Source organism: Canis aureus, chromosome 1 (assembly GCF_053574225.1).
Source record: "Canis aureus isolate CA01 chromosome 1, VMU_Caureus_v.1.0, whole genome shotgun sequence".
In the NCBI taxonomy this organism is placed as follows: domain Eukaryota; kingdom Metazoa; phylum Chordata; class Mammalia; order Carnivora; family Canidae; genus Canis; species Canis aureus.
In genome coordinates, this window is record NC_135611.1 from 36148290 (window position 1) to 36163889 (window position 15600).

Genomic DNA, 15600 nt, shown 5'->3' on the forward strand with positions numbered 1-15600 from the left:
GTATCACAGATAATGAACAGAAGAGCAAGGAAATTTCAACGTCCAAATATTATACTTCCTCATTAGATTTTTGTCTTTATTTCATTGTTTAACTTCAAGCATGTTTTACTTGTATAACCTTTTTGAGAGAAAGAATTTTTAAACCATGATTGATATATATGGTAACTGTTTTAAGAACTGTGACACTGCATGGGACCGGGCATGCTCACCAGTTGCGGCAATAGACAAAACAAAACAAAAACACAGCAGTTAGAGCTGGCCCACACAGTCCTGTCCTCGTTTAAAAATTTTTATCCTTCCAAAAATTGTCTTCTCCTTTTTCCTTTTAACGTGCCTCTTTTGATTTGCGATTATTGCAAAGCATAAAGCAAGAAAGAGTGACTGGTTCCTGATGCAATCTGAAATTTTACATTGCTGATGGAGTGCCGGGCGCCTGTAACAATGAGCTGCAGATGCCTTATGGGCTGTGAAGTACAATTGTGTTCACGCCCCTGGGTCACGTTAGTCCTTTTCTCGTAAGCAAAATGTCCTAGAATTGTTGCCTGCACCCAAGAACAAAGACTCGGGGGCAGCCCTGGTGGCGCAGCGGTTTAGCGCCGCCTTCAGCCCGGGGTGTGGTCCTGGAGGCCCAGGATTGAGTCCCACGTGGGGCTCCCTGCATGGAGCCTGCTTCTCCCTCTGCCTGTGTCTCTGCCCCTCTCTCTCTGTGTCTCTCATGAATAAATAAATAAAATCCTAAAAAAAAAAAAAAAAAAAAAAAAGAACAAAGACTCGGGAGCGCGTGCACAGGTTTCTCTATTTTACGCCGCAGTTGGCCCCCGGAGGCGTCTAACCGGGTCTCTCCTTGCAGGCACGATGAAGGACCGGCTGGCCGAGATGCTGGAGCTGACCAAGAGCTATGACCAGCAGTTCCCAGCCAGGGACGCGGAGTTCGACCCGCCCCACGAGGACGTCGTGTTCGAGACGGACCACATCCTGGAGTCCTTGTACCGAGACATCCAGGACCTCCAGGAGGAAAACCAGCAGCTGATGACCGACGTGAAGCGGCTGGGAAAGCAGAACACCCGCTTCCTCACGTCCATTCGGCGCCTCAGCAGCATCAAGCACGACACCAGCTCCATTGCCAAGGACATCAAGGCCCGCAGCGAGAACATCCACCGCAAGCTGCGCGCCCTGAAGGCGCGGGGCGAGGAGGCCGAGGAGGTGCACGGCGCCCACTCGGCGGTGGCGCGCATCTCGCGGGCGCAGTACAACGCGCTCACGCGCACCTTCCAGCACGCCATGCAGGGCTACAACCAGGCCGAGGTGAAGCAGCGCGACAACTGCAAGATCCGCATCCAGCGCCAGCTGGAGATCATGGGCAAGGACGTCTCGGACGACCAGATCGAGGACATGATCGAGCAGGGCAAGTGGGACGTGTTCTCCGAGAATTTGCTGGCCGACGTGAAGGGGGCGCGGGCGGCCCTCAACGAGATCGAGAGCCGCCACCGCGAGCTGCTGCGCCTGGAGAGCCGCATCCAGGAGGTGCGCAAGCTCTTCGTGCAGATGGCGGTGCTGGTGGAGGAGCAGGCCGACACCTTGAACGTCATCGAGCTCAACGTGCAGAAGACCCTCGACTACACCGGCCAGGCCAAGGTGCAGGTGCGCAAGGCCGTGCAGTACACGAGGAAGAACCCCTGCCGGACCCTCTGCTGCTTCTGCTGCCCCTGCCTCAACTAGCCGGTGGGCCCCCGCCGCCGCACCCCGCCGCACCCCACCCCACCCCACCCCACCCCACCCCTGACGGGAGTGGCCGGGAAGCGCACCGGGGAGGATTTGGGGGACCTCTGCACAGGGGCGAGCTGCCCCAGAAGTCTAGGGCCTTCTATCCTTAGAGCAAGAAGCATTTTGAGGTGCGAGAATTCCAACCCAGCTTGTGTTGGGGAAGGTGGCGGATGCCATCCGGTGTCTCTTCAGTGAGGACAGACACCTGCCGGAGTTGTGCGAGGTCATATGGCACGCGGCACCCTGAGGCTGTAAGCTCGCTGTAGGCTAGATGCCCAAGGCTTGCTTCCTAACAAAACTCTAGGAGGAAGTCGGTTCTGTATTGGCGGATAGTATGAACGCATTATCAAGACTTAAATTCATTTACTTTATCCTGAAAGTCCCTTGGTTCTGTTCAAGTTCACATGACATTGATCTTGGAGAAAACCGTACCTCTTCCATGTCTGATTCTTCATCTGGCTTGTCCTGTGAGATTCCTGCCTAGAGGTATACCTTTTATCTGCTCACCTCCCCTACTTACTAAAATCACATTTAACAAACTCATTATTTCCTTATATCTTTCACTTTTAGTATCTCCCATCACAGTATATTTTGGATTTTTTCCAAATACTTTTAAGCACTGAGTTTTGAGCAACCATTCAAATTGAAGTATATTGTCAGCCATGTTTTGTATATTTTTCATAAATGTAATACAAATGCACATAATTATATAAATGTAAAGGACTAATATTAACACATGTACATAATGACCAATTGGTTTGACTGGACTTTTGTAACTATGGTCTATAAATATTAACAGCAACACTTTTTTACTGATCATTGGTGTTGGTTTGCTTGTTTTGAGTTTATCTCACTCCCATCTCCATAGTCACGGTTCTATTTTGAACCATTCTGTGTTGGTTATGGTGATAGAGACAGATGTTAAAGGCTAAAATGCATAAAGAACTGGAGATAATAAAATAGCATTCTTGGAAATACTACTTTTGTTTTACTGTGGGACCATTCCTTTCATGTACTGAAATGGAGTAATTTAAAATAAAATAATCATGTTTTTCAATTCAGCCTAATAAACATTACATTATAATATCCCCTTTGTGTATTTATATCTTGACCATTTAAACCTTAATTTGCTTTTTCAGTTATTAATCTTAAAAATTCTTCTACTAGCTGCATGAGACTGCAATATCTGGATGGAACTCTGAATAGAAGGGGAAAAAATGAAAAAGAATTCACTTGTGGGTGTCCTGCTTTCTCTCCTGAGTTAGTTACAGTAGTTCACAAATCATCAGGTTTTAGAGATTTGGTTTTGTTTGCAAACTTTGTGACGCCCTTACCCACAATTACCGTATTTCCTGTCTTCCTTCTGAGTCAACTGTTAACCATTTTCAGTCATTATTTACTAAATGAGCAAGTTTACTCAGCAAAGTTCTTGAGTCCTTCAAACAGTGAGATTTTAAAAGGAGTGGAAAGAAGAGCATGTGGACTCTTTGAAACTCACTGATGAACCTGTTTGTGGCCATGAAAATCTAGCCTTGCACCTAATTTTAATTTCATGGTTAAATATGAGAATTATGGAAGCCAAGTTCCACCTGGCTCCTCTCAGATTTCTCCCAATTTCTTTCTCAGCTAACCCGATGGATATGTTTCACTTTTAACCAAATTCCTTTACCCTAAAAAGAAAAAGTCTTCACACAGCTCCATTGTTAGGTCTTTCATTGTACAGAAGTGATATTGCGAATATAGACCACGAGCTAGTTTCCCTGAGAGAGAAGAGTTCATGAATTTGACGTCTTTAAACCCATAGAGCATTTTCTTTGCCTAGAACCAGTTATAAAAGTAAACGAGTTTGCACACTCTGTGTATTTTTTAATTTTCCACATTTCACATTGGACAATTAAGTAAAGACAACTTTAATTTAGTAAGAGACTAGTGAACTGCTGCCTGTGACAAGGTAAGAATTTTTCTTCCTGCTTTTTAGTAACTCTCTTGAGTGTTGCATAGTAGTTAAGAGCACCAATTCATGACCTCTGTTCAGTTTAAATCCTGACTCTGCCACATACTAGCTGCATGATTTGGGCACAGTACTTAACCTGTTTGTGCCTCAATTTCCTTATCTGTAAAATCGACATAATAAGGCCTACTTCATCTAGTTGCTGTAAGAAGTAAAGGCCACCTGTGTTTATTATTATTATTACATAGCTTTTTGATAGACTGAGCTGTTACTTAGTAAGTTCATAGTTATTAACTTCTGAGGAAAAACAAATGCTTATTTTTCTGCTGATAGTCTTTAATAAAATGGAATAAAGAAACCAAGACCTATCTTCTTTGAATTTTAGGGCTTATTTTTCTACAACAACAACAACAACAAACATTTTCACTGTGGCATTTCTATTCTTTTTATATCCAAACATGTTCTGAAAAAGTATTAGATTTTCCGCTCAGTTAAACAGGAAGCAGCTGTTCTGTTCAATTTGGCAAGTATTTTCCTCTGATCTTCCCAAGCTGTGAGTCAGAAAGTCCCAGAAAGTGTTCAGTTTGGAGACCAGGTCACAGCAGACTAAAGGGAAGGGATCAGTTGGCTTTTCCCACATCCTGCCCTGTTTCCCTGAGGCCCTTCCTGGCTCTGACTGCCATGCCAGACAGTGTGTGAAATGCTGGCTTTTCTCTTTGGAAAGCGTACTCCAGTGCCACCAAGAGGTGCTATAGAGTTGGCTTTACAAGCCCACGATGCTCTCTTGGCAAACTCTGAAAGTTGACCTTGGGCAAGAAGAAAATTTTGTGGCAAAGCTACTAATTTCATCCACTAATATCAGTTAATGTACAGAATGGAAGAACCAGTCATGAAGAACAATAGATCCTTCAGGGGCTAGAGGTGGAAATCCATTTTCTAATGCTATTTTGACATATGCAGTGACTCTTTCTAACTAGCTAAATGCCAAACCTTACAGTCACGGCCACAGATTATATGCAGTGACAACTCCAGAAATATCAGAAACAAGAGAGATGCTCACCTAGGATGCATCAGTATCCAGGATAGAATGAGTTCAAATTTTTAAAAAGCTGATCAATAATTCACAAGTGCTTGAACTGTGACATCATAGGAGTAAGTTTATGGCCTTTCAAGATAACATCTTCCAAAGAAAACAGTGTTCTTCTTGCACCTGTGTTTCAGATTTATTTAAAAACAGTCCCAGTGCTTTACAACTGAATGTCACATGCACATATTTTTCAGGCTCTACGATATAAATTCCTATCTTGACAAGAAACTACTGAAGATTGTGTATGGCTTAAAAATAATAAAATATGGTAACTGTAGTCTTGGATTTTATGTATAAATCCCACCATTCTATTTTCCACCATCAGACATATTTCCACTCTTGTCTGAAATACACAAGGTATAGAGCATGCAGTTCACTCATTTGTAATCAGGATGATAGTCTGAAACATCCAATTGCAATAGAAATAACAGTTGACTTGCTTTTGATAGCCAGAATTGAAAATCCTTGCAATTAATAAATTGGGGCTATTAGAAACAAAATTAATAGGATCTAGAATGCAACCTCACCATCATTAAATATTGAGCATCTTTATTACCAACATGTGTTATAGGGGAAGGATGAGATGGCCTTGTATACTGGAAGCTTTTGTTTTGAAGATTATATATATATACTGGTAAGAAAGAAAGCTTTCTGACCTGATGATCTGGGTGAGACTCCATAGGATGCTTTTAAACCAGTGATACCCGAAAAACTAAGAAGTTAGAAACAACTCCCCAACACTATAATTTTCTAATTCTTTTTTTCTTTTTTTAAGTAGGCTCCACGCTGGGCGTGGATACAGGGCTTGAACTCACAACCATGTGATCAAGACCTGAGCTGAGATCAAGAGTCGGACACTTAACCGACTGAGCAACCCACACAGGTGCCCCTCTAATTCTTGATATTTATTTTGAAAGTATTTTTATACCCCCATTTTAATTATAAGCATCATTTAGCCACTTCTTGACCTCTTCCATTTTTCCTGATCTATACCTATCTCTACATATTCAGGGTCTTACTTACAGCCCCTCTTTAGACATATCCTTCCCTCTGAATCCAGGTATCCCATAATATTCTGTAGTAGATACAAATAACAGAGCATGAACATTAATATCTGTCTCCTTATCTCTCTGTTTTCAGATGGGCCCAGCTATTTGCATGTACTTCGATTTGCTTCCCAAACAGAGAAGCTCTCAGAGCCATTTCACAGGAACACACATGCAATGCATTTGTTTTGAAATTTCTATGTCAGGATCTTTACACTTTGTAAGTGTGGTCTCCAGTTATGCTCCCCCTCCCCTTTCCTGTTACCTCCTGCAGATCTTGTATTCACACCTGGGGATTTGTTCTAAGCCACCATAAATCTGTTATGGACTGAGGCAGGGAAAGAAGAAGGAATGAGTCAATATCCACACCTATCAAAGCTCACTGGCTGCGGCGTAGTGCCTGTTTTCTGAGTGTTCTTGCAGATGGATGGTGCCTCACAGCTGTTCTATACTCATCCCCTCTCTGCTTCTTTGTTTTGTTTACTGCGTGTGTGGATTTTACACCTTCCCACCCGATGGTCTTGTTTCTGTTTGTTTGCTTGCTCTGATTCTGCAACCTGACTGCTGTCCATCTGCAAGTTTTTCTGGCTGTTTTTTTCACCCTGATCTTCCACTTCTGTACACTGCTGGCACTACCCTCAATCTGACCACACTTCGCTCAAAAGTCATCCCATCTCACAACAGGTAGACAATGAAACCCACTGGTGTAACACCTGTCAGTTTAGAGGGTGCTTTGATCTCATTTCCCACCCCCCCCATGGTAATCCTGTGAAGTAGTATTACTGTTTCATTTTTTCTAAGAGGTGGGAACTGAGAATGCAGTCCTCTAATAGTTGACAAAGTTATGTATTTGTGAGTCTGTTTCTTACTCTCATATTGCTAAGCTTCTCTCTGCACATTCACACTGTCATCAATCTAGGAGCATAAATTGCATGAAGGGAATATGCATTTTCCTTGACTGATCTCTGTAACATTAGCAAAACCAGCTCTTCCCTTGGCTTCTGGCTCTGCATTTTTTTTCTCCTACCTTTAGCTCCCTCTTCTTCATCTCCTTTACAGGTGTCTCTCCCTCTTCCCAGCCTTCATTGTGAAGTCTTCATCCAAGGCCAACTTCCCTGAGCTATTTCTTTCACTCTGAAGTTTTCAGATGCCACCTTTCTAAACGCTAATGGTTTCCAGATCTGTACCTACAGCCCTGATTTTTCAACTGAGGCTGAAGTCTGTACATCCAACCACCAGCAAACATTTGTAGTTAGATGTCCCACCAGAGCTTCTAATGCTAGGGTCCCTGCCATCTTCCCTGTACCCAGTGCCTCCTGCTCATCCTATCCTGCAGGTGACACCATCCATCACTTTCTACCCCACAGACCAAACCGGCACCCTGCTGCAGCCCCTGTCTCTGTCCCACTTTGCCTCCCCTGGAATTCACATACTTCTCTTACACACATGGCCACCTGCCCAGGCCAGACAATCATCCCTTCCTGCCTCAGTTACTTTAGGAGCTTCTAACTAGTCTCTGGTTTCTAGTTTTGCCGCCTTAATTCAATTTCTATATTACAGTCATAGCGCTTTTTCTTTTTTCTTTCTTCTTTCTTTCTTTCTTTCTTTCTTTCTTTCTTTCTTTCTTTCTTTCTTTCTTTTCTTTCTTCTTTCTTTTTGTCATTACTATGCTATGCTGGGATTATTTTTTAATTGTGGTAAAGTATATATAGCATAATATTTACCCTTTTAATCATTTTAAAGTATCCAATTCAGTAGTATGAAGTTGTTGTTGTGCCCCCAATCTCCAGAACTCTCCTCATCGGGCAAAATTGAAACTTTGTACCCATTACACAACATGTCCCCATTGCCCCCTCCTCTCAGCCCCTGGCAACAACCCTTCTATCTTCTGTCTCCATGAGTCGACTACTCTATGTGCCTCATGTAAGTGGAGTCATATATAGTATCTGTCCTTTTGTGACTGGATAATTTCCCTTAGCGTAATGTCCTCAAGGTTCATCCATGTTGTAACCTGTGTCAGAACTTTTTTCCTTTTTATGGCTGAATAATACTCCCTTGGATATGTGGCTGCATTTTGTTTCTTCATTCACCAGTTCGTGTCCTTAGTCGGCTTAGCTTCTGACGGTTGCCCCTTGCTGTTGGCCTAAGGATTCCAGCCCCACCAGCTTCTTCAGCCTCACCCCTCCCACTGTTGGTCCCATCCACATTCTTCTCCAGCTCTTGCCATCCCTGTGGGCTGTTCCTCTACCTGGACAACTTCCCAGGATTTGTCTCCTGTGTTAGTCCAGGTGCTCTGAGAAGCCTGATTCCAGGAAGGGATGAAACATGCAAAACTTCTGTTCAGGGAGAAGTGTTAGAGAGAAATGGAGAGAAAATCACGCCTGCCTTCGGGTCCCTGCAGCGCTGCATTGTGGAGGGCGGCCAGGGCCTGGGTAGAAATGCATGGCTTCTAGCACCCAGCCCTCAGCTGCGCTGGTGCATCTGTGCAGTGCATTCCTCCGGCCAGTTTGCCCTTCTCTTCACCCAGCTACCTGTGCTTCCTCTGCTAGGCTGCATTTTGATTTTTAAGGGCAGACAATAGCACCTTAATTATTCTTTGATCTTAGTGTGTTGTATGGTATCTTTGGCTTCATAGTATTCAAATATTTGTGGTCTAAATGCAGAAACAGAAATATTCAGTCTGCTTTCTGTTATGGATGACTTTGTGTATACCTTTAAAAAATGTATTGGGGCTCAGTTGGTTGAGTGGTGGACTCTGTTTCTACTCAGGTCATGATCTCAGGGTCCTGGGATCAAGCCCTGAGTCAGGCTCCATGCTCAGCGGAAGTCTGCTTGAGGATTTTTTTCTCTCCCTCTGCCCCTCCCCCACTTACGCTAGCTCTCGCTCTCTCTCTCTCAAATAAATAAATATTTTAAAAAATGTTTTTAGGGGATCCCTGGGTGGCTCAGCGGTTTGGCGCCTGCCTTTGGCTCAGGACGCGATCCTGGAGTCCTGGGATTGAGTCCCGCATCAGGCTCCTGGCATGGAGCCTGCTTCTCCCTCTGCCTGTGTCTCTGCCTCTCTTTCTGTATATATCTATCGTGAATAAATAGATAAAATCTTTTAAAAAATGTTTTTAAATAAAAATGTATTTTACGGCATAAAGCCCAATATCAAGTCTCCCTGCCCAGTGGAGGGTCTGCACAGGTGCTGGGCCCCCGGTGGGGGGTGGGGTGGGCAATGTCCTGGGAGTAGGGATAGAACTTGGCCAAAGGCGAGAGATAAGATTGGAAAAAAAACTGCATTAGGAAGAAACAGCTTCTCCAAGAGAATGGTCAATCTGAAAGGGCTGTGCAGAGAGACAATGAAGGTCTGAGTCACTGAGCAAAGCCAGCAGAACCAGGGGCAAACCCCCAGACAGGAATCAATGTTTCCAGGCAGAGTTTTATTAAAGGTACAGACTCCAGTTGGATGCAAAGAAACTTGTAAAACTACATTTCATTGGGAGGGAATTATTTTCTTTTTATTCTTCCAGTCATAGAAAACAAAGATTATTTTTTAAATTGGGGGACAAAATGTATCGGTTTGAGTTTCAACTATACACATACCTCTCTTCTGCGGCATCTAGTAGGGTAATTGCTGTGAAATACCTAGTTCCTGGCTCCTAGGCATGAAAGGCTGTTTCAGGGTGATGGCTTTGGACATCAGTCCTGAACTGTCCTCAATCCCTGAGGTCTCTCTATGTCTGAGGATGCCCTGAGAGGCCTCCATCCATTCTCCCAAGTATTTTAGGAAACATATACATACAGACTGCCTAGGGGCCGATAGTGCTTATTCAGTACAAAAATGTTCAACTGCACGTGTTCCATGAGAGAAATAAGAGCAAGGCCACTCCTTTCCCTGCAAGAGTTGAAGACCAAGGAAAGACTGCAATGACCCTAAACTGCCCTTCCTTTTATCTGTAGCTCTGCCCCCACTGAAGTGGGCCTGGCACATGTAATGCTGCAGGCCCAAGGTGCCTTCCAGCTGACGGCAGCTGGTGCTCCAGCTCTTTCTAAACACAGTTGGGGACCAAATCATGAAGAGAATCTCCAGGGGTAGACAGGATATACAAGGAATGTCACCCCCAGATAAAAAAGAAATTATTTACCCTTCTGTGACACAGGCAGGAATTCCTCTTGCAGCTAGGAATGTTTAACTAGTTCATTCTTTTGCCCTGCCCTGTGGCTTGCCCTGGTCTAATGCGCCCTTAAAGGGGCCGACCTGAGGCAGCACGACTTGTCTTCATAATCTACATCCCTATTTTGTAATGGGGTTCATGGAAGAAACCTGTCAAACCAGAAATGCTACAAAGTGGCAAGATGTTAAAACATGTACTCACCTAGGAGAAAGTAAAGCTGTCTGGGAAATGGAAGAAAGTGCCTGCTCTTTTAATGTGATAACTCATCATCAAGGGAGCTTCTGGGGCTTGGCACCCCGTGTTGGCTATTATCAATATTTGAAGTAACTCTGCAACAAGTTCACATTTCCAAAAAGTTAAATTAGCAAAAGTTGCCTTTCTTCATGCTGCTAAGTTTCAGTGCTAAAACGGACCAGCAGAAGAACATGCTCTGGGGGATGTGAACGTGGTATAGAGCAACCCTTCCCTTCTCGACAAGAGACAAAGAGGTTTATAGGAAATATTTTTGGAAGGAATTATCTAGAAGGGTGAATGAGTTTTAGATTGAAAATAAAAAGAAAGGGAGAAAGGATGACCCCTTCTTAATAGGAGGTGAGTCAGAAAGCAAGAGAACTGTGGACATCCGAAAGTGCAGAGTGGAATTGGGGGGGCGTGTCAAAGTGGACCAAAATTTAGAAGGGGGAAACTAAAAATACAAAAAAGTAGATTTTCCTGTGAACTAACCCGGTTAATCTTCATCGATGTACTAAAAAAGAGAAATTACAAGTCAAAGACTTACTTGGTTGGCAATGGTTACAACAAGAGGTTGGGTAGGCTTTCTTTTTTTCCTCCATGTAGGCCTTATGAGTACAGCTTGGTAAGATTGTGTACTTACTCTCTAATATAATTTTTGGGGGCTTAAATTCAATGTGGTAAGTGGGATGAAAATTTTGGAAATTTCTCAACACCTCAAGGTCTTTGTAGATTTATGATAAACCAATGCCTTTATATTAATTTGCATATTGATTTCTTTTCCTGTTATTATTATTTTTTGGTAAAAAAAAAAAAGAAAAATATCTGCCCATTCTCACAGTTTGATAGAATATAATATAATTTCCAACCCTTTCTTCATCCTACTATGGTGTCGTTGTTTAACAAAAAATAAAACTGAAAGAGAAGGATACTATTAAAGCCATTTAATTTATTGTTTCTTTGCTTGGTCTGCTTTTTCATTCAGAAGAAAAGTAAAAATATATATTTCCAGTTCTGAAATTTTCACGGTCTGAAAAACAAAGTTGATACTTGCAGTCTCTACCTCAAATGAAAACTTATGTAATTAAAGATATCTCACACAGCAATTGAACAACTGAATTACCTCCTTAAACTATATTGCAAAAACAAAAGGAAAAATTCATGCATTTAGATTTATATTACCAACTCCTTTGATTTATTTGACAGGAGAAACAGGCAATAATTTGCCAAAGGCCGCATACCCTGTGTGGACTGGTTGACAGTATTTGCCTTCTCCACTGCTGCACATGCACACCACACAACCTTAATAAATCATCCCATGTGGTTAAGGCCACTAAGAAAAAGGAGGAGGGCAATCGTTGCTCCCCAGTGCTTAGTAGCATAAAAACACAGTTATCTCATATCTGTTTCAGGATCTTGGGTCAAATGAGTTAGCCCCACACTGACATGAGAAATGGCCTAGAAATCTGCCCTTGACTCTCTCTTCTCTATACATCCTTTGTGGGCAATATCATCCATCCCAAGGCCTTGCTGTCTCACAGTGGTGATTTCCAAAACTTTGTGGAGAGAAGACTGACCACTGACGGCTCCAGCAGCTCCCTTTAGTTTGCCTAACAAAGAGCAAATACACAGTCTCAGCTTCACCCAAGGGCCCCTAGCGCTGTCAGCATTAAGTAGGCAACCTCCCTGAGCAATTGGCATCCAAGCTAGACTCTTCCTTCTGCTTGTAAGACTGCTCTTATTCTCACCTTTGAAAAGTATTATTTTTGAGCAGTGGGACTCACCTCATAATGTATCCAGTTTGGTCCTGCAAAGGATACCATGGGATGATGCAAGACGACATGGATATCATTGTGGGGCTACCCCTCTCCTTGCACTTCTGGCCTGTACCATGACAGTGTGGTATTTGCCTAAGCCATTTACTCAACAATCTCTATCCGTAGCCTAGATCTGTCACCTGAGCTCCAGATTTTAATACCCTACTGTCTGCTTGCCTTCCCTTCTTGAATATTCCACGGATTCCTGAGACTCAGCATTCTCTCCTTCCCTATGGACCTCCTTCGGTTAATGGAATCATTATCTTCCCAGATCTAGAGGCAAAACATCAGAATTACCTTCACTCTCTATAACCATGTGAAATGAAATTTAAATTGTTGCCAATACTAAAAAGAAAGAGAGAGAGTGAGAGAATAATATTTGTGATTTGTGTAATCCAAAATGCACACCAGGTACTTGAGGTGTGGTGCGAAGGCTGCTACAATTTCCTGTCTGGACTTTCCTTTTTTTTTTTTTAAGATTTTATTAATTTATTCATGAGAGACACAGTGACATAGGCAGAGGAAGAAGCAGGTTCCTCACCGGGAGCCCGATGCAGGACTTGATCCCAGGACCCCAGGTTCATGACCTCAACCTCTGAGCCACCCAGGTGCCCCCTGTCTGGATTTTCTTTTCTTTTCTTTTCTTTTCTTTTCTTTTCTTTTCTTTTCTTTTCTTTTCTTTTCTTTTCTTTTCTTTTCTTTTCTTTCTTTTCTTTTCTTTTCTTTTCTTTTCTTTTCTCTTTTCTTTTCTTTCTTTCTTTTTTTTTTTTCTGTCTGGACTTTCTTAACTGACCTAGTATGAAAGTGTTTCACATACAGGAATTGTATTTTTATTTATATTTAAATTGATATAATCCTTCATGTTATCGTAGTTGATCACTCAATAAATGCCTAGGGGCGCCTGGGTGGTGCAGTTGGTTAAGCATCCAACTCTGGGTTTCCACTTAGGTTGTGATCTTGGGGTCCAGAGATTGAGCCCCAGCCGGTCTCTGTCTCTGTGCTCAGTGGGGAGTCTGCTTGAGATTCTCTCCCTCTGCCCCTCCTTCAACTCACTCGCATGCTCACTCTCTCTCTCTCTCTCAAATAAATAAATAAATAAATAAATAAATAAATAAATAAATAAATCTTAAATAGTCTACCAGGTGCAGATGTGATATTAATTAATTTGGGTTTGAACTTTTACACATATTTCTTTTACATACATAAACTACCCAGGACAGTTTCTGCAAGCCTGGTATCCCAGCATCATATTTAATAGCTCCTTTTTTCATTTTCACAAGTTGTCTGGGTTTGGATGACAAATTATATGGTCATCCACATTTATCAGATATATAATCTGGGTATCACCTTGCTTGGCATTCTCTAAGCTGACCCTGCCCTATAACATCTAACCAGTTTAGGGGCAGCTGGGTGGCTCAGTCACTTAAGTGTCTGCCTTCGGCTCAGGTCATGATCTCAGTATCCTGAGATCAAGCCTCCTATCGGCTCCCTGCTCAGGGGGTTGTCTGTCTCTCCTTCTGCCTCTTCCACTTCCCCTCCTTTCCCCTCTCCCTGCTTGTGTGCATGTTCTCACTCTCTCTCAAGTAAATAAAGTCTTAGAAAGTAAAATTAAATCTAACCAGTTTAATCTGAGCCCCCCATTCTGAGTAAGTGCAGGAAGACCCAGCCTTTTGTTAGATTGACCTTCTCCTTGGTGTGAAGCCCATGGAGACTGAGGATGTAGCCTTTCTTTCCTTACTGCCTCTTCCCAAGGCTATTTTTCTCTAGCCAAAAACACAAAGTAGAAGAAATATTCCTGGGATCCCTGGGTGGCTCAGCAGTTTAGCGCCTACCTTTGGCCCAGGGCGTGATCCTGGAGTCCCAGGATCGCATTCCACGTCAGGCTCCAGGCATGGAGCCTGCTTCTCCATCCTCCTGTGTCTCTGCCTCTCTCTCTCTCTCTCTATCATGAATAAATAAAAAAATTTTTTTTAAATTAAGAGTAAAAAAAAAGAAATATTCCTAAGGACAAATGAAAACTTTAAAGTAAAATAACACAAGGAAGGGAGAAAATTAAGAAAAACTAAAATGTAGAAATTAAAATATAAGGGCTAAACTACACATGTAGTGAAAACAAGCTGTTAAAAGATCCAATGGTCACATTTAACTATAAAATAAAAAATTAAAGCTACCATATGTAAAATAAAATAAAAATACAAACATAGAGTCAAAAAATTCTCAACTAAACTAGAAATAAGGAAACATTCAAAAGAATGAAAATGCAATAATATTCTTAATGGAAATATAAAGACAATGTGGGGAAGACAAGATAAAAGCTGAACACTTAAAGGCTCAAGAACTAAAATAGGAATGAAGGAAATTAGATAAAATGAATGAAATGAAGTAACACATGTACAACGGTTCTCACAGTGAAGCACTGTTGGAGTGCTCCATCAAACAAAATTAGTCTCTAATAAAGTTGGAAAACAAAAGATGAGATGGAAAAGAGGGGAGAAGGGAGTAAAGAGCCCCAGTGAAACAAGCTGAGTGCCTGGCAAAATTCCCACTGAGCCTTCTCAGTAGTTGACTCCTGGATAGCTGGGAGATAGGAGGCACAGGGGATACAAGCTTTCTTCCCATGGTCGTTGTCCCATGTCCCCTGTCTCCTCTCATGTCTTTATGTATCTATGGCCCAGAGCTGTCTGAAAGAGCTTCGGCACAATTTTGGGAGAGAGTCAAGGTTGGTTAACTTCACACATGCTTAGCCACCAACTCTGTTTTTGAAATCCAGAAGAATAGCATGCTCAGGTATCTAAAAGTGTCTGGCAAGTATGTGGTAATCCCCAATGTAAGCAAACAGATGGCTTTGCATGCTCACCTTCAGATGAGTGGATATATCCTAGTGTTGACGCTATTTAGTGATAACATGTTATGATCACTAATTTAAATAATAATGAAAATCTGTGCTATATTTCTTCATAATATAATTGAGATAAAAAATGGGTTTTAAAGTAACCTGGATGTTGAAGCATTTAACTGATATTGAAATAAGAGGGTGTTATACTGATGTTGTAGCAATCAAAACAATATGGTATTGGCACAAAGATAGACACATAGATCAATGAACTGAACAGAGAGCCCAGAAATAAACCTATGCTTTTACTGCCAATTAATCTATGATAAAGGAGGCAAAATATGCAATGGAGAAAAGACAGTATCTTCAATAAATGGTGCTGGGAAAACTGGACAGCTGTGTGCAAAAGAATGAAATTGGACCACTTTATTATACCATACATAAAAATAAAGTCAAAGTAGATTAAAGACCTAAGTGCAAGACTAGAATTTATAAAACTCCTAGAAGAAAATATAGGCAATCATTTTTCTGACATTGGTAGTAGAAACATTTTTCTAGATATGTCTCCTCAGGCAAGGAAAACAAAAGCAGAATTAAACTGTTGTGACTATACCAAAATTATAAGCTTTTGCACAGTGATGAGGCAATCTACTGAATGGGAGAAGATATTTGCAAATGATATAGTTACGAAGGGGTTATATCCAAAATATA

The 15600-nt window shown here is 42.1% G+C and overlaps 1 protein-coding gene across 15 annotated transcripts in view; it reads left to right on the forward strand.

Annotated features, from left to right (window-relative positions):
- The window catches only part of STX11 (syntaxin 11), a 44885-nt gene extending 42035 nt beyond the window's left edge, over positions 1 to 2850 (forward strand). For all 15 annotated transcript variants that reach the window (XM_077895768.1, XM_077895776.1, XM_077895783.1 and 12 more), the window contains one exon: positions 851 to 2850. In XM_077895768.1, the coding sequence (XP_077751894.1) occupies positions 851 to 1719 (869 nt within the window). In that variant the 3' untranslated portion in view covers positions 1720 to 2850. The remainder of the gene's footprint in view (positions 1 to 850) is intronic.
- The last annotated feature ends 12750 nt before the right edge of the window (positions 2851 to 15600 follow it).